Raw genomic sequence first — 18,386 nt, forward strand, 5'->3', positions numbered from 1 at the left:
TGACCTTGACTAGCCCTGTATGTGTGGATCAGGTTCTCATTAGATACTCGTTTATGTTCAGCTGCTGCTGCTGTGGGATTTAAATGTGTGACATAAACATTTCATTGCATGACAAATCAGTTGAAGCGATGATGATGATGATGGAAGCTAAGGATCATCTTTTTGCTTTAGGAGAGTGATGGAGCTCCTTGTCCAGGACTGGACTTTATCTGTGAAGCTCCGCCTCCCGGCCATCAGCCGCCTGCAGAAGGTCCACAACGTCGATGTCGCTCTACAAGTTCTCAAAAGCAAAGGGATCGACCTGAAGGACGAACGTGGTAATTAATCAATTTCTGAAAATCAAATTTGTATATACTGTTTAAGATATGAACATATTCGTTGTGTTTTATATTCAGACACTTTCTTTGGAAATCTCACTGCTATAGTTTTGCCTTGAGTGTAAACAAGTTCTATATCACCTTGTAGTCTGCTGACTTTCTTTCTTACTAAACTTTATTGAGCTTACATGAAAAGAAAATTCAGAACTTTGCTTTGATGGTATTTAAATGTTTTGTTTTTATTTTCAGGCTCAACCATTGATTCAAGAGACATTGTGGATGGACACAGAGAAAAGACGCTGAGCCTGCTGTGGAAAATCATCTTTGCATTTCATGTGTGTATGCCTTTGTTTCCCCCATTTGAGAACCCCCATCCCAATAAGTGAAGAGAGTTGATTGATATGGTGTTACTGCATCATATGTTCAGGTGGAGGTGATTCTGAATGAGGATCAGCTCAAGCAGGAGATTGGCTTTCTGAAGAAAACCCTGAGGACTAAACGGAGGCTAGCATCTCTGAAGGCCGATCGGGGTCTTCGGCAGACGCCTGCAAAAACCAGAGTCCCGTACGAACATGGCAGCACCAAAGTTACCCTGCTTATGGACTGGGTCCGTTCCGTTTGTGACTTTTACAACCTGCAGGTGAGACTAAATAGTTTAATTTTAGCTAAGAAACCAAAGAAAATAGTTTCACATTCAGAATTAAACTGATTTAATTGAGGCTTGTTTAAGTTTTATCTCTTTTACTGGTTGCTTTTACACTTTGCCCACTAACTACATTTTTTTTTTTTAACTTGAGGTTGATGCACACTAAATAAAACGTTACCTTGATCTTACAAAGCTGTAATACAGTAGATTTTGGTCATTGTTTTGTGTCGCTTTTAGATTATATCTACACACTTTTCCTCATTGCTTATCATCTTCATCTTTTTATAATCTTTGCAGCTTCTTGTTTGCATTTTTTTTATAAAGAAAATAAATAAATAAATAATCTACTTTAGGCTACTAAATCTCAGTTTATTTGCAATGCATGTATTCTAACTCCTTTGCAAAGACCGCATCATGATTTAGACACAGATTTTAAGAACATGGAAGATAACCTTGTGCATTCACGTGACTTACTTTATACAATGTTACAAAGATATATTTTCACCCAGGCAGTGTAGGCGTTTACCCATTTCAATGTGCGTTGTAGGCAAGTTATCCAAACAAGGATACATTTAGCTGAACCATGGAATTCGTGGTGGGCTACATTGCTAGAGCACCCAAAACCCGCAAATTTTGGATGTGGTTGAAAAACGTCTTTCAATGTCTATTTTTTTTTTTCTTTTTTTTTCTTTTTTTTTATAGCTTAAACCCTAAATATGCTTTTCGGTGGCATCTCAGGGCTTTCAGAAGAACAAAACGAAACAACACTGTAAATATAAATGATATTTGTGTGATGCAAAATGACAGGTTTGTTGGTTTTTGCTGACCTTTGGAATTATCATATTTGCCACAAAACGCAACCTTGACATTGTAATATATAGATATAGAGAGAGAAATTTTCAGAAAACTCTAGTTGGAAACGATAAATAAAGTCTCTCTCTGCCTGTGTGTGTGCAGGTGGAGAACTTCACCGTGACGTTTTCGGATGGCCGCGTCCTGTGCTACCTTATCCACCACTACCACCCGGGTCTCCTGCCAGAAGCGTCTGTCAGTCACCGCACCACTCAGACTGTCGAGTGCTCACCAGGAGGCCGACTGGAGCTCAGCTGCTCAGCCAGCGACTCCGACAGCTCCTTTGAGTCCCTGCCCACAGGCCCAAACGGTATGTCAGCTGTGTGCTGCAACCTTAGTGCAACCATCTGTGCCGGGGGGGCTTTAAAGAGGAAAAAAAAAAGTTCACTTGGATGTTTGTACCTCAGACATTTGTAGTCTGTCAGAACATGAAAACGGTGAATATGAAAGGAACTCTGAATTATTTAAAAAAAAAAAAAAAAAGAAGAAGAAAAAAAAAAGAAATGTAACAAATAAATAACACAGTATGTTTATTACATTACATCTTAATTTTTAAATTTTTTTTAAGTCACGGTTACCTCAGCTTCGTGATGTCATAACATCAAAATACATACACAATACAAAAGAGAGTTGTTACTGACAGTATCTATTTATTCGCCAACAGGACCTGATTCTCCATCGCTGGAGTTTAAAGAGCTACTGAAGAACGAGAAAAGCAACTTCAAACTGGTCAACAGTGCGGTGTCTTTTCTGGGCGGTGTGCCCGCTATGATCAACCCGGCCGACATGTCCAACACTATCCCCAATGAGAAGGTGAGACCAGGTGGGAGGTGTGTCATAGCTTGCAGGAACACAGAACATTGTTTTTGGTGAAATTCATAACAACTGATTATTAATCCACATTCAGTGTGTTTTATATGTACTTAACAAAGAGAAACACATTCCCAACACTACACTAAGCTTATTCCCCCGCTAATTCCCTGCCTGCAGTCTTGTGCTACAGATGTATAAATGATCATGTGTAAAAACAATAATACAAATGTAGCTTTCTGATTCAGTAGCTCTGTGACAGATGTTGGCTTTTAAATGAATTAAGCTCACTTTACAGGAGTTGGCTGACTTTGTGGCTGCCTCACCCATGTAACCTGACTAAATTTCCGCCCTCATGAGGACAAACTCTCTTGCAATCATTTGTCTTTAAAATCTCAGGATTTGGTAAAATAAGGCTTTTAACGCCTCAATTGTAAAGATATTTAATGTACCAAAATGTGAGAGAGAATGCAGCACTGTCTTCATCCACGTAAACTGACTTGCAGGTGGTGATGTCGTACTTGTCCTTCCTGTGCGCTCGCCTGTTGGACCTACGGGACGAAACCAGAGCTGCGCGGGTCATACAGGGAGCCTGGAGGAAATACAAGCTCAAGAAAGATTTAGAACTCTACAAGGTTTGTGGTTTTTACTTATTTATCATTTAAATTAAACTCACAGTTAAGTCAAGTGTTAATGAGACCCTTTAGCCCTTTATGTCTGATACTGGCCTAATATTGGTCATGGGTAACTATGGGTGTTTGAGGTGTACTTGTCAATAAATGAACCTTGAAGACGTTGGTGGATGTAAGTCACACGTTAAAGGATCGTTAACTCTACACCCATCATGTTTGCAGACTGATACGCTTACAAAATGCTACCAAAAAAGTAACCTCTGTAGAGAAGGTTATAATGTGTTTAATGTAGAGCTGGGCGATAGAACGATAACAATATGTATCGCGATATAACTTTTACTCGATAGAGAAATTAAACTATCGCGATAGACTTCGCCGCTCTTGTCCTCTTAAAAAAAAAAAAAAAAAAAGGTCAGCCAATCCAAATTAAGTAGCGCAGAGCCGAACCAATGACAGCCGCAGCGTCACGTCGCGTGACTTGTAACGTACAGCACAAGTGCCAAGCCGCACGTGTGTTTGTTTGGGAAGCAGCCAGCGCGTAATGGAGGAAATGAGTGTGCCGACTAGAAAAATCAACCGAGCGTGACCGAAGAGAAAACAGATGATGGTTCCAATGCCGGAGAGATTGTCGAACGGAAGAGCCATAGAAGTTCCGTAGTGTGAAGGTATTTCGGCTATTTCAAGTCTGACAAAAAACAGAGTAGCGTGCACTGTAAATTGTGCCGAAAGCAAGTCTGGAAATACAATAAACTGGTGCATGCGTCACACTGCGCCACGTTATTGTTTCGGTGAAATGAATTTCTACAATACTGTTACTGTTAATTCTACTCTCTGCAGTGTTTAAATGCTTACATATACACACACAGTTACTGTCCCTCCACACATACGACTCGGTTCTGCTTCTATGCCCCAGCTTTGTTTACTTTTTCCCACCGAGGCTTCTAGACTTCTGATTGGCCAACATTTCTGCACGGTTAGGAATCTAGCGCCACCTGCTGCTTTGGCATGTTCATAGCAGCGTTTTCCTTCATTTCTGCCTTTATGTGTGGACGGGATTATTTTTTAAAACGAAAACGGAAAATCTCAGTTTTCAAAAATACCCGTGTACGTGTGGACGTAGCCTCAGTCTCTGACTGGAAGCGCTAATTCGTCATTCGGCTTTTGTCTGACTAAAGTAACTGTTAAAACTGTTTGAAAAGCTCAGCTATACAACAAGGAGAGATTGAGAATTTCCTTTTAGTTCTCAGTTTATTTGATATTGACAAAAGTTAGTCAGTTTTGTCTGTTCTTCTGTAAAACAAACTAAGATTTATTTTTAGAATTAATATTTTGTTTCTAAGTGGAATTGACAATTTAGTCTGTTTCATTTGTTCTATTTTGAAACTTAAACGCTTTAGCGGCTGCCTTTTGTGTAGTTTGCAATATTTGCCTTTATTTATCTGAAAAAGTCTCATGTTCCTTAAGTACATCTACCCTGTTGAACTTATTATGGGAAATAAATATTTAAATAAAAACAAGCTGCTGATTATTTCACATTTTACTTGTGAGCAACGGCACATTTAAATCTTACAAATATAGTTATTTGGCTTATATCGTGATAGATATCGTTATCGCCTGAAATGAAAAAAACATATCGTGATATGAAAAAATCTCATATCGCCCAGCTCTAGTTTAATGTTGCTTCTTGTTTCCATGCAGGAAAGAAACATGGCTGCCATGAAAATCCAAGTATTTGTGAGGAATTTTCTTCAGAGGCGCAGAGCTAAGAGGCAGAACCAGGCTGCTGTTGTCATCCAGACCTCATGGAGAGGTTATGCAGCCCGCAAAAAGCTGCGACTTAGAAAACAGGCTCAACTTCGGGCTATGCAGCATGAAGCAGCAACCGTCATCCAGGTGTGTATGTGCGTTATATATCTGAGGGTTAGAAGTGGTGTTTGACAAAGTCACATATGGCTTTGGCTTTTTGAATCTAACTAGATTCAGCTTCTCAGGTGGTGGTTAATCTGACTTTGTTTCTAGTTGTGAATGACTTTGTTCAAGGACATTTTGATGTTCATGATCATCTATTAATGTGCTGTCTAGTAAACACTGTGATTACACTTCTTTTTTTTGGATAATTTTACTGTTTTGTCATATCAAGGATAAATCCAGCATAATGAAGCTACCACGTGTTTTTGTTCTTTGAATTAAATGGGTCATATCTTGTCCTTGCAGGCTCAGTGGAGGATGTTTTCAACTATGAGGGCTTACCAGTGCCTCAGATATCATACCATTGTTGTCCAAGCACAATGGCGAATGAGGAGGGCGGCCTCCGCTTATGGGAAAATCTACTGGGCGACGACAGTCATTCAGAAGTACTCACGAGCATGGGCCATCTCAAAAAGAGACAGAGCACATTATCTCTTACTAAGGAGCGCTGTGGTAAAAATACAAAGAGGCTATAGAAGATGGAAAGCTCAGAAAATACAAAAGGAAAACTGTGCGGTCAGAGTGATACAAGCTGCTTTTAAGAAATGGTACGGAAGAAAAATGTCCCAAAGAACTGCCGCTGCTGTGAGAATCCAGTCCTGGTACAGGATGCAAAAGTGTCTCAATCAGTACAGAAAGATCAAGGGAAGTGCTTTCCTCATTCAGGCTCAGTACAGAGGCCTTGCACAGAGGCGCCTTTTTCTCACATTAAAACTGCAGCACCACTCAGCTGTTGTCATCCAGAGTGCCTTCAGAGGGCACGCTGTCAGAAAAGAAGTGTCGGAAATGAGGTGTGCTGCAGTCGTAATCCAGCGCTGGTGCAGAGCTTCCATGACAAGAGACGCGGAGAGGAAAAAGTTTGTCAGGATGAAACGCGCGGCCGTTACCATACAGGCAGCGTATCGTGGGAAAGTGGCTCGAGACTCTCTGAAAAAACAGGACAGGGCAGCAGCTGTGATCCAGGCAGCTTTTAGGAAGCACGCTGCCCGTAGGCGCTACCTGATCTTGAAAAGAGCTGCAGTTCTAATACAGCAAAAGTACAGAGCAACACTTTTGAGTCGCAAGACAAATAATGAATATAACTCTCTGAGGGCCGCTGTGCTCACTGTGCAAGCTAACTGGAGAGGCAGAGTGGACAGGAAGAGGATAGAAAAGTGGCATCAGTGTGCATCTTTTATACAGGCTTGTTATCGTCGGCACAAAGTGCAAGCAGAGTACAGAGCCAAGAAGGCAGCAGCTGTGGTTCTACAGAGCCATTACAGCGCTTATTTGGCTGGAAGGAAGATGAGGAGAGGATACCTAGAAAAGAAAGCGGCATCCATTACTCTCCAAGCTGCATTCAGAGGGATGAGAGTTAGGGCAGAGTTGAAGAAAAAGCACCAGGCAGCGACTGTCATTCAGGCTTTAGCCAGGATGTTTTTATGTAGGAAACGTTATCTTCTGCTTCACAGTGCAGCGATTGTCATCCAGAGCCGATACAGAGCTCTTTTGCTGTGCAGGGTGCAGCTAAATGAATTCAGAAAACTTAAGCAGGCGACTGTTAAGATACAAGCTGTGTTTCGGGGATTTAGAGAAAGGCGGGACTTGAAGAGGCAACATAAAGCATCCAGAGCAATCCAAGCTCACTTCAGGATGCACAGAATGCGTGTGGCTTACCTTGCCCTTAAGTGTGCCTCCATCATTATTCAGGAAAGGTACAGGGCCAAACGGCTCATGGATCAACAGATGCAGAGTTACAGAACAATGAAACATGCAGTCATAGTAATCCAAGCAGCATACCGTGGCCACAAGGCCAGGAGAAAGATTGCAAACATGCACCAAGCTGCTTCAGTCATTCAGAGAAAGTTTCTGGCCATCCGGGATAGAAAAAACTTCCTGGCTGTCAGAGTGGCAGTTTTGGCCTGTCAGCAGAGGTACAGAGCAGTAACCCTGGCAAGAAAAGCACGGCTGGACTATCTCTCAAAGAGAAGGGCAGTAGTTTGTCTACAAGCAGCTTACAGAGGATATGTAGTTCGAAAGCGGCTGTGTATTGAGCACATGGCAGCTGTAACAATTCAGTCTCAGTATAGAATGTACCAGCAGAAAAACAACTACAAGAGACTCTGCTGGGCAGCCACTGTATTGCAAACACGCTACAGAGCTAACAAAAAGATGAGAGCAGAGGTGCATGCCCTGAGTGTTAAGAAAAATGCAGCTGTTGTCTTACAAGCTGCCTTCCGTGGAATGAAATTAAGACAGATGATCAAACTACAGCATCAAGCTGCCAGTGTTATCCAGAGAGCTTACAGAGCTCACTGCGAACACAGGGAGTATCTCACTCTGAAATCCTCTGTCCTGACTCTTCAGAGAAGATATCGAGCCTATGTAGCAGCAAAGAAACAGTTGCAAACATATCAGAAACTGCACAGAGCTGCTGTTGTTCTTCAGGCAGCGTACAGAGGGCAGCAGGTCAGACAGGAAGTTGCTCGTTGGCATCAAGCTGCTACTGTGATCCAGTCTGCCTTCAGAAAACACAGAGAAGTCGTCAAATTCCAGGCCATGCGTCTATCTGCCATCATCATCCAGAGACGTTATCGGGCTCGTGTTCTTCAGAGGCAAGAAAGGGAAAACTTCCTAAGAATGAGACATTCTGCTGTGGTCCTACAAGCAGCTTTCAGAGGTCATCGTGTCAGGTCTGACATTGCCAAGATGCACAGAGCAGCTACTGTCATTCAAGCAAACTTCAGGAGATATAAACTTCAATCAGAGTTCAGGCGACAACGCTGGGCAACCTGTGTCTTACAGCAGAGGTTCAGAGCTCAAAGAACCAGAAACCTTGTGGTGAAACATTATCAAGAGGTTAGAAAAGCTGCCATCATTCTACAGGCTGCATATCGTGGAATGAAATCCAGACAGATGATCAAACTGCAGCATCAAGCTGCCAGTGTTATCCAGAGAGCTTACAGAGCTCACTGCGAACACAGAGAGTATCTCACTCTGAAATCCTCTGTCCTGACTCTTCAGAGAAGATATCGAGCCTCTGTAGCAGCAAAGAAACAGTTGCAAACATATCAGAAACTGCGCAGAGCTGCTGTTGTTCTTCAGGCAGCGTACAGAGGGCAGCAGGTCAGACAGGAAGTTGCTTGTTGGCATCAAGCTGCTACTGTGATCCAGTCTGCCTTCAGAAAACACAGAGAAGTCGTCAAATTCCAGGCCATGCGTCTATCTGCCATCATCATCCAGAGACGTCATCGGGCTCGTGTTCTTCAGAGGCAAGAAAGGGAAAACTTCCTAAGAATGAGACATTCTGCTGTGGTCCTACAAGCAGCTTTCAGAGGTCATCGTGTCAGGTCTGACATTGCCAAGATGCACAGAGCAGCTACTGTCATTCAAGCAAACTTCAGGAGATATAAACTTCAATCAGAGTTCAGGCGACAACGCTGGGCAACCTGTGTCTTACAGCAGAGGTTCAGAGCTCAAAGAACCAGAAACCTTGTGGTGAAACATTATCAAGAGGTTAGAAAAGCTGCCATCATTCTACAGGCTGCATATCGTGGAATGAAATCCAGACAGATGATCAAACTACAGCATCAAGCTGCCAGTGTTATCCAGAGAGCTTACAGAGCTCACTGCGAACACAGGGAGTATCTCACTCTGAAATCCTCTGTCCTGACTCTTCAGAGAAGATATCGAGCCTCTGTAGCAGCAAAGAAACAGTTGCAAACATATCAGAAACTGCGCAGAGCTGCTGTTGTTCTTCAGGCAGCGTACAGAGGGCAGCAGGTCAGACAGGAAGTTGCTCGTTGGCATCAAGCTGCTACTGTGATCCAGTCTGCCTTCAGAAAACACAGAGAAGTCGTCAAATTCCAGGCCATGCGTCTATCTGCCATCATCATCCAGAGACGTTATCGGGCTCGTGTTCTTCAGAGGCAAGAAAGGGAAAACTTCCTAAGAATGAGACATTCTGCTGTGGTCCTACAAGCAGCTTTCAGAGGTCATCGTGTCAGGTCTGACATTGCCAAGATGCACAGAGCAGCTACTGTCATTCAAGCAAACTTCAGGAGATATAAACTTCAATCAGAGTTCAGGCGACAATGCTGGGCAACCTGTGTCTTACAGCAGAGGTTCAGAGCTCAAAGAACCAGAAACCTTGTGGTGAAACATTATCAAGAGGTTAGAAAAGCTGCCATCATTCTACAGGCTGCATATCGTGGAATGAAATCCAGACAGATGATCAAACTGCAGCATCAAGCTGCCAGTGTTATCCAGAGAGCTTACAGAGCTCACTGCGAACACAGAGAGTATCTCACTCTGAAATCCTCTGTCCTGACTCTTCAGACAAGATATCGAGCCTCTGTAGCAGCAAAGAAACAGTTGCAAACATATCAAAAACTGCGCAGAGCTGCTGTTGTTCTTCAGGCAGCGTACAGAGGGCAGCAGGTCAGACAGGAAGTTGCTCGTTGGCATCAAGCTGCTACTGTGATCCAGTCTGCCTTCAGAAAACACAGAGAAGTCGTCAAATTCCAGGCCATGCGTCTATCTGCCATCATCATCCAGAGACGTCATCGGGCTCGTGTTCTTCAGAGGCAAGAAAGGGAAAACTTCCTAAGAATGAGACATTCTGCTGTGGTCCTACAAGCAGCTTTCAGAGGTCATCGTGTCAGGTCTGACATTGCCAAGATGCACAGAGCAGCTACTGTCATTCAAGCAAACTTCAGGAGATATAAACTTCAATCAGAGTTCAGGCGACAACGCTGGGCAACCTGTGTCTTACAGCAGAGGTTCAGAGCTCAAAGAACCAGAAACCTTGTGGTGAAACATTATCAAGAGGTTAGAAAAGCTGCCATCATTCTACAGGCTGCATATCGTGGAATGAAATCCAGACAGATGATCAAACTACAGCATCAAGCTGCCAGTGTTATCCAGAGAGCTTACAGAGCTCACTGCGAACACAGAGAGTATCTCACTCTGAAATCCTCTGTCCTGACTCTTCAGACAAGATATCGAGCCTCTGTAGCAGCAAAGAAACAGTTGCAAACATATCAGAAACTGCGCAGAGCTGCTGTTGTTCTTCAGGCAGCGTACAGAGGGCAGCAGGTCAGACAGGAAGTTGCTCGTTGGCATCAAGCTGCTACTGTGATCCAGTCTGCCTTCAGAAAACACAGAGAAGTCGTCAAATTCCAGGCCATGTGTCTATCTGCCATCATCATCCAGAGACTTTATCGGGCTCGTGTTCTTCAGAGGCAAGAAAGAGCAAAGTTTTTGAAGTTGAAACAATCCGCCATAGTTCTCCAGGCAGCACTGAGAGGCTGGCGCGTCAGGAGGGATGTTAGCCTACAAAATCATGCTGCTGTTGTAATCCAGTCATACTGGAAATGTTTGGTGGAACGACGTATCTTCCAAAGAAAGAAAGATGCAGCTGTGAAACTTCAGCAGAGGATTCGAGCAGTGCAGCTCGGCAGGCAGGAGAGAAGCAAATACATCCAAGTGAGGCAAGCTGCCATCACACTTCAGAAACACTGGCAAGCCTGGATTGCAAGACAGCAGGTAAAGTTCATTTGCAGTACAAAAATAAACAGAGTACCGTAATTAAGAGGAACTGCAGCTTGTTTGGAGTCTCACAGTGTTGAAATGTGATTTGTAGTAAGCAGTCTCAATGTGTTATGTGGAGGGGAAAAAAAAGTTGCTGGTTAAATGTAAGCCAATGTTTTTCAGGTACTAAAGGCCGCTCGTGCAGAGAGGAGGCTACGTTTTACGTCGGCCATATTTCACCATCTCAGTGCCATAAAGATCCAACGAGCACTCAGAGCTCACTGGGCTTTGGAGTCCGCTAAAAGACAGATCCATTCTGTTATCACCATACAGGTAGAGTCACAAAACATCCACAGTGCTACATCTATTGAAGAGTACAACAGTTTTTACAAATGGCATCTTGACTTTTTTTTTTTTTTTTTTTTTTAAGCGACTGGTGAGAGCGAGGCAACAGAGAAGACGCTATCTGGAGTACAAGCTGAAGGTGGCTACAGCTCAGAGAGCAGTCAGGCACTGGCTAGCTCGTCGCCACAAGGCTGCGACTGTCATCCAGCAGGCTGTCTGGAAATTCCTCCTCCTCAGGCGTCAGAAGAGGGTTCAGCAGGGTATTCTCAAGGCCCAGGTACCGTAGTCAGTGCTGAGTGTGGTAAAGATGTTGCCTGTAATTCTAAAGGGGAGAGTCGCAGATTTCCAATTCAGTCTATATTTAGGTGTCCAAAGTTCATTCAACCCTCAGTCACCTCAGTTAGAACAGCCCATTAAAGATTTGCTAAATCTTTTCTTTCTACAATGATCAGTCCATGACATTATAACTGGGAAACAATTTCAGGAGGAGGACTGTTTTTAACATCTGACTGTTGCGAACATGGCCTAATTTTACAAAGAAAATATAGGTAACACTTTATATGACAACCCATAGGTAAGCAAAGAAAGGGATGCACAGAACTCCCCTGTCCCCAGCCACCTCTTCCAGCTCATCTGAGAAACACAGAGATGTTCTCAGGCCAGGCAAGAGATATAAACTCTACAATATCTTCTGAGTCTGCCACGGGGCCTCGTCCTGGTGGGACAGACCTAGAACACCTTATCCAGGAGGCATTCTTATCTGCCTCCTGGATAAGAATGCCTCCTGGATAAGGCACCTCAACTGGCTCCTTTTACTGTAGAGGGTATAGCGGCTCTACAGTAACATTATTTCTAAGTAAAAAGGCCACCCATCATTCCAAGAAAGCTCATTTCTGACACTTGTATTCCTGATCTCATTCTTTAGGCCATTACCCAGAGCTTGTGACTAGGGCTGGGTGATATGGCCTAAAATCCATATCGCGATATAATTTGAAGCACGTGCGGTAACGATATATATCGCAATATATTATTTTCTTCTGTATAACGTATTTTCCACACTATAAGGCACACATAAAATCCTTTCATTTTCTCCAAAATCGAGAGTGTGCCTTATGTATGAATTCTGGTTGTGCTTACTGACCTCAAACCGATTTGGGCGTGCAGAAATCTGTTAAAAAATGTTTTAGTACAACTTTGGTAAGCCGCACTGCTTGATGGATTGTCAGAGCATTACGGCTGCCATAGTGAGGAGCTTCGCGGAGTAATCTGGGTCCAAAACTCCTTCTGCTTCAGGTCCCAAAGTCAAATGAACACTGAGCGTTAAAAACGGTCTAAATTCTTTCATCTTTAATAAAATCATCAGCGTTGCTGCTTTACCAGGTGTAACAATTAAGTTTAACATCCAGGCTTCCATGAAAACAGAATTTCTTAAATTTAACGGAGTTAGAAGTTAACAGGAAGTTAGCTCGCTAGTTTCCACCTAAACATTTCATACCATGTTCTGACAGAGATTTTTGAAACTAATTAAAACGTACAGCTCTGCTACCACTTCCAACATAAATGAAGACAGAAAACTAAACAGCAGTGGCGTTTGCAGGGTTACTGAAGTTGGACTACCTGGTGTTTAATGTTGTGCTACGTGATTGCTAGCGACACAGCTATGTTAGCATAACATTAGCACAGTGAAGCTGGAGGATGAACGCCAACTTTTTTTCCACTCGATAAAAGTTAACGTGAGGGATTCTGGTGGTCAGGGACGAATGCAATCGCATGGCAGGATGCTATACACGGGCCAAACTTCAGTCAGGAGAACAACTGAGACTTTTCATCCACAATAGGTTAGTTATTAATATACTGCAACAACATGGGGATAGGAACAGCTGTGAGAGAATTCAACATAAATGAATCAAATTTACGGAAGTGGAGGAAGCGCAGTTTTTGGCTTTCCCCATATTTCAAAAGTGCTTCATCTCTTTGCTATGACTGTCGCCTGGCATAATTTGCAGATGATAATGGTTGTAGCCGCTGCGATGCTTTCAACCAAAACAGGCATCATCAACATGCGGTAGAGCGGTATAGTCAAAATCTTTATCGTTGGCCAAATTTACATTGTTTCTATCGTATATCGTTTCTATCGCCCACCCCTACTTGTGACCATAGATGAGAGTAGGGACGTAGATTGACTGGTAAATCGAGAGTTTCACTTTTACTCTCAGCTCTCTGTTCAGCACAACGGATCGGTTCAGCATCACTGCAACCATAGACCCGTCCGTCTCCCGCTCCCCTCAGTCATGAACAAGAGCCCAAGATGCTTGGGCCATGGCCTCAGACTTGGAGGTGCTGATTCTCATTCCCACCACTTTATACTTGGCCAGTGTCAGCTGGAGGCGACAGACCTGATCAAGTCAAAAGAACAACATAATCAATGAAAAGCAGAGATTCTGGGACCACAAAAGTGAAAGCCTCCTGCCACTTTGCTATGCCTACAAATTCTGTCTATAAAAATTATAAACAGAATTGGTGACAAAGGGCACCCTTGGAAGAATCCAATACCCACTGGGAATGAATCTAACTTATTGCCAGTAATGTGGACCAAGCTCTTGCAACGGTTGTATAAGGGCCGACTGGCTCATATTAACAAGCAACACACCAAGGAATCAAACCCTCTCGTCTACCGGGGGAAAAAAACTCCAATATACAGGCAGCCAGCCAAGGACATGCCAAGATACCGCTTGTCACCAAAAGCAACTTCTAGCTGGGACAGAGTCCAGCCCCTGTCCAGGAGGCTGGTTCCAGAGCTCAAGCTGTGTATTGAGGTGAGCCCGGTTATATCTCTGTGGTACCTTTCAACCTCACACACCAGCTCATGCTCCTCCTCCACCAGAAAGTTGACGTTTCACCAGCCTCAGTAGCTTGGGATCAGCCCACCAGGGTCTCCCTTGACTGGCACCCGTCACACACTGCACCCAACCCCTATAGCACCCAACCCCTATAGCACCCAACCCTCTCCTGTGGATGGTGGGCCTACAGGAGGAAATGCTCATTTGCCTTCTCCAGGTTGCGTCCGGTCAGGCCTCCAGGCCACCAGGGGCTCTCCTTCAGGTACCCTCCCCAGACCTGGCTCCAGGGCAGAGCTCCACTAACCTTATCCCAGGCAGGGTGAACTGTTCCCTTGATTGTGTACACATAACGGTCTTCTAAACAGCTCTTTGTCTGGTTCCTCACCCAGGACCAATTTACCATGGGAGATCCTACCAGGGGCAAAAGGCCTTTCGAGTGGCATAGCCCCTGGAATTCTTGGGACACACAAACCCCTTGACTACAATAATATAGCAAATTACAGAGGAGAATTTATGTAATGCATAAGTAACGTTAATAATTTTATAACTTAAGGTATTTTATAGGAAAAAAGACAATTTATACTTTTAAGTACTGCCCAATTTCACGGAAATTTTATGGACAAGCAATTTCCCAATTTTACATCATAAATAAACTGTACTGTTCTATGGACATGTCATAGTATGGAGTAGATTAATTGTGCCTTTGTATATTATTATTATTATTATTATTATTATTATTATTATCTTTTTGTTTTTTTTTTTTTTTACATCTTTTCTTAATATTCATCATGTTTGTGAGTATGACAGATCTTTTAAAAATAAAATTGATTTCTCCCAACCCCTGAGTTTTTGTAGGTAACTATAATGACATTGTTATTAAAAGAAAAATAAATTGAAATTCAATTTAATGATGGAGGAATCACTCCCTTAGTTGCAGGCTGTGTTTTAAAGTGTTACCAAAATTAAAAGCAACAACTTGTTATCCAGTCTTTACTTTATCCTCATCATTTTGATATTTGTTGACAATGTAGTCAGCAAAATGTTGTTACAACCTACAAAGTAAGGCAGTAACAGCCTTGCTGGGATCATTTCTTTAATTTTGCTGTTAATATTTAATACTTCTAATAACAGTTTACACTAGCAAAATGTTTGCTATGAATTGATGGAAATCAAATAATTTTATACACATTTTGCCCTGAAAATTGTTAACTTATTTAGTTTTCCAACAGTTTGAAACTAATGTGAGTTTTTGTTTTGTTTGTTTGTTTTTAATTTAATTTAATTTTAACCACTTTCTCCTTCTAGGCTCTGTGGAGAGGACACTGCTCCCGCAGATTGAATGACAATCCCAAGATTGTAAAGCTGAGGCACCGCTTACGTGTGGTCACTGCCAGTGTCCGAGAGGAAGACAAACTGTGCAATAAAACTTCATGTGCACTGGACTACCTTCTTCGTTATAAACACTTCTCGTACATTCTGGAGGCCTTGAAAAATCTTGGTAAGGCTTTTTGTTGTCTACTCGTTTCCCCTCATGCTGAGTACAAAAATGGAAAAATAGTTTTAAACAGCATTTTCCCTGCAAGTCATCCCACAGCTTTTAGATGTGGCAACTTATGTAACACTAAACAGCTTAATGACAATATCTTTGGCTCACCCCACCACAGCACTGAACAAACGCCATGCAAGTTATAGTTTACTCAGCTTACGATCAGACATTATTTTCAACTGAGTGAATGAGCACACGTGAGCCATGACGAATTAATGACGAATTATTTCACATATCATTATGAGAGGCAGAAGATGCATGTAGTTCCTACCAAACATTTAGATGGTCCCAGTAATATAGTTACTTTTCACTGTGAAGTAACAGTGATTTCTGGAAGTGTTCCTGGGCCCAGGCAATGATTTCATGACCCAGCCATGCTTGGTTTTAAAGCAGTGTTGCCTGAGGGCCCAAAGATGGCAGATATTCAATACTGATTTGTACTTGTGCCTCTTGCATGCTGATATTTCTCCTCATTCTAATAATCTTTAGATGAGATATTCTGTGCAATTTAACATTGAGGACCATTATAAATGAGTGAATGGACAACTCGAGAATGAGTATTTAAATTGATACCATAGACGTATCTACTAGAAATTCTTCTGAGAAACTGCCTCTTTAAAACGCTTCAGCATTTCTGGAGCATTTCTTTGTGTTTCTTGTCTTTCTAATGTGTGATGTGTAGAATCAAAACCCACTTCTGGTCTTTGAATTATGGTGGGTAATATTTTAGGGACTATTTCTACAATCACTCCCAAATCTATTAAATATTTTATAGTTTAAAATGTGTAAATATATATGTGCCTAATTGGCCAAAATGCATACTTCTTATTCATGTAAGAGTGCATCTTATGATTTGTCCTGACTGAAATCTCTTTGTGCGTGCCTCTGTGTTTGCATGTTGCATTCGTGTGCAGAAACCGCCACCAGGCTGTCCCCAGAGTGCTGCGAGCGGCTTGTGGAGAGCGGAGCCACTAACGTCATCTTCACACTAATCCGTTGCTGTAACAGGAGCGTCCCCTGCATGGACGTCATCACCTTCTCCATTCAGATACTTCTCAACCTTTCCAAGGTACTGCAGACACAGAACAGCACTTTGTATTTTATGCTTCCTCATGAAGTAATCCGGTACTCTCAGGTTATAAACATAAAAGGTAAACCGGTTAATTAGTTTAGTGTGACATTAAAGCTGAAGGTAGACAGTTGTTTATTTTTTGTTTTTGTTTTCCTACAGGCCCAACATTAGGTTAAGCTGTTTTAACTGTCTGTAGACACATGAAATGGAGGAGATGTTTTAGCTTATATTTTGCTATCTCCACCTCCTCCACTCCTCAGTTCCAGCATATTTAACAATGTCAGTGTCAGATTTCACCTAAGACTAAGGGTAGGACAGCAACCTCCTTGTGACTAGAAAGAAATTATAGTTTCCCATTGGTTGCATTGAATTTCTTCACATTAGGCAAAAGTTAACAAGTATTTCCACCTAGGTGTGTCACGATACTGGACATTAGTAGTCGGTACAAACAGCAGTAGAACTGAACAATTCTCACAGCCCAATTCGATACCAAAACAGAAATGATCTGAAGTGACATCTCGCATACTCGACCATAAACTGCCTCATTAAAGTCATTTTTAAAACACTGGCAGATCATTTATTTAAAAATGTTAACATTGTATAGCCTACTAATGTTATATTACACTAGCATAAGCATTTAATGTTAGCCATTGCAAACATTTTAGCCAGTGGAACAAAGCTGATTTCACAGCTTTGTTGGTAATTTACATTTTGGCATAATAAAAGCAGGATAATGGTTTGGATGTTTGTAATGTTAATTGAAAAGCATTCACGCTGATCTATTCAAACTGATCTGGGAGCTATTCTTTTAGTTCACTTAGGCCACACAATTTCAGTACAGTACAGTAACATGCTTGCATACGGCTTTTTGGGAAATCAGTCCTTACTCACATTTTCAGAATTTTGGTAGGAAGTGATACAACACATATTGGTTCTGGTGACATCCCTAGTTACAGCAACCAACCTATCACACACTTACACAATGGTTTTGGGCCAGCCATTGTTTTCCTTAGTGTGACTGTAATATAAGGTGGTAACAAATACTTATTTATGTACAGATATATTAAATGCAGAGTACTTTTATACAGTATTCTCATGGCTAGACATTTTGTGTCATCATATAAAGGTACATAAAAGTATATAAAAGTTGGTGCTGCATCACTATCCAGTATTTCTTAAATTCAGCAGTATTTTTGGTTGCATTATTTTAAACAGTAACTTGCAAGAACACAGAGAAGATGCATTTAAAGAGCTCTATCACTTAACTCTGGTTGTCTGAAAATATCAGAACTAAAGTGTTATCAAGCTTTCCTGTTTTCTCTAAAAGCATTTCCCATTTCCTGTATATAGATCTGACCCTCTGTCAGACTGTTTGCTGTTATCGATTTCTCTCTTCTCGCTGTGAACTTTGTTCTTCTTGCAACATAATCTGCCTGACTGTGACGGGAACATGTTGGCGTGGTAGACCCAGACATCTTACTTATTTGTTTTGAATCTTCTGGCTGGAAAGGGATTGTTTAGACAAGTGGGGGTTGAATAAACCTGTAATCTGTATACTGTCGATGGTAAATGACCGTCAGCACACCCGTGCTTTTGAGAAGCTTACACTGCTGTGGATGAGGGCAGCAGCAAAACATTTGTATGGGAATGTAAAGCTTTTGGATCCAAATATGTTCCCTCACAAAAGCCACCAGACTCATTTGACAAAAACAGGTTAATTTGTACCGTTCTAAAACATCAAACAATAGGACAAACTAATCCCTGCTTAGTTTTGAGAAATTACACCTCCCATCATTCTGTGCAGTGTTTAACTTGGTAGAACCTGGGACCATTTCGTGGCCTTTCCG

The 18,386-nt window shown here is 42.1% G+C and overlaps 1 protein-coding gene across 2 annotated transcripts in view; it reads left to right on the forward strand.

Annotated features, from left to right (window-relative positions):
* aspm (assembly factor for spindle microtubules) overlaps positions 1-18,386 on the forward strand; it is a 28,612-nt gene that overhangs the window by 8,214 nt on the left and 2,012 nt on the right. Inside the window, exons 14-27 of one of the 2 annotated variants that reach the window (XM_085375699.1) lie at positions 172-317; positions 567-652; positions 745-957; positions 1,921-2,125; positions 2,480-2,628; positions 3,132-3,260; positions 4,956-5,150; positions 5,472-5,773; positions 5,918-8,549; positions 8,988-10,313; positions 10,920-11,069; positions 11,167-11,358; positions 15,227-15,419; positions 16,382-16,536. In XM_085375699.1, the coding sequence (XP_085231825.1) occupies positions 172-317; positions 567-652; positions 745-957; positions 1,921-2,125; positions 2,480-2,628; positions 3,132-3,260; positions 4,956-5,150; positions 5,472-5,773; positions 5,918-8,549; positions 8,988-10,313; positions 10,920-11,069; positions 11,167-11,358; positions 15,227-15,419; positions 16,382-16,536 (6,073 nt within the window). Of the gene's footprint in view, positions 1-171; positions 318-566; positions 653-744; positions 958-1,920; positions 2,126-2,479; positions 2,629-3,131; positions 3,261-4,955; positions 5,151-5,471; positions 10,752-10,919; positions 11,070-11,166; positions 11,359-15,226; positions 15,420-16,381; positions 16,537-18,386 lie in introns of both variants that reach the window. The other variant, XM_085375697.1, reaches the window with a different exon arrangement.

This window comes from Diplotaxodon limnothrissa, linkage group LG17, assembly GCF_057381915.1.
Source record: "Diplotaxodon limnothrissa isolate DT_005_m linkage group LG17, D_limnothrissa_male_GT1.1, whole genome shotgun sequence".
NCBI classification, from domain to species: domain Eukaryota; kingdom Metazoa; phylum Chordata; class Actinopteri; order Cichliformes; family Cichlidae; genus Diplotaxodon; species Diplotaxodon limnothrissa.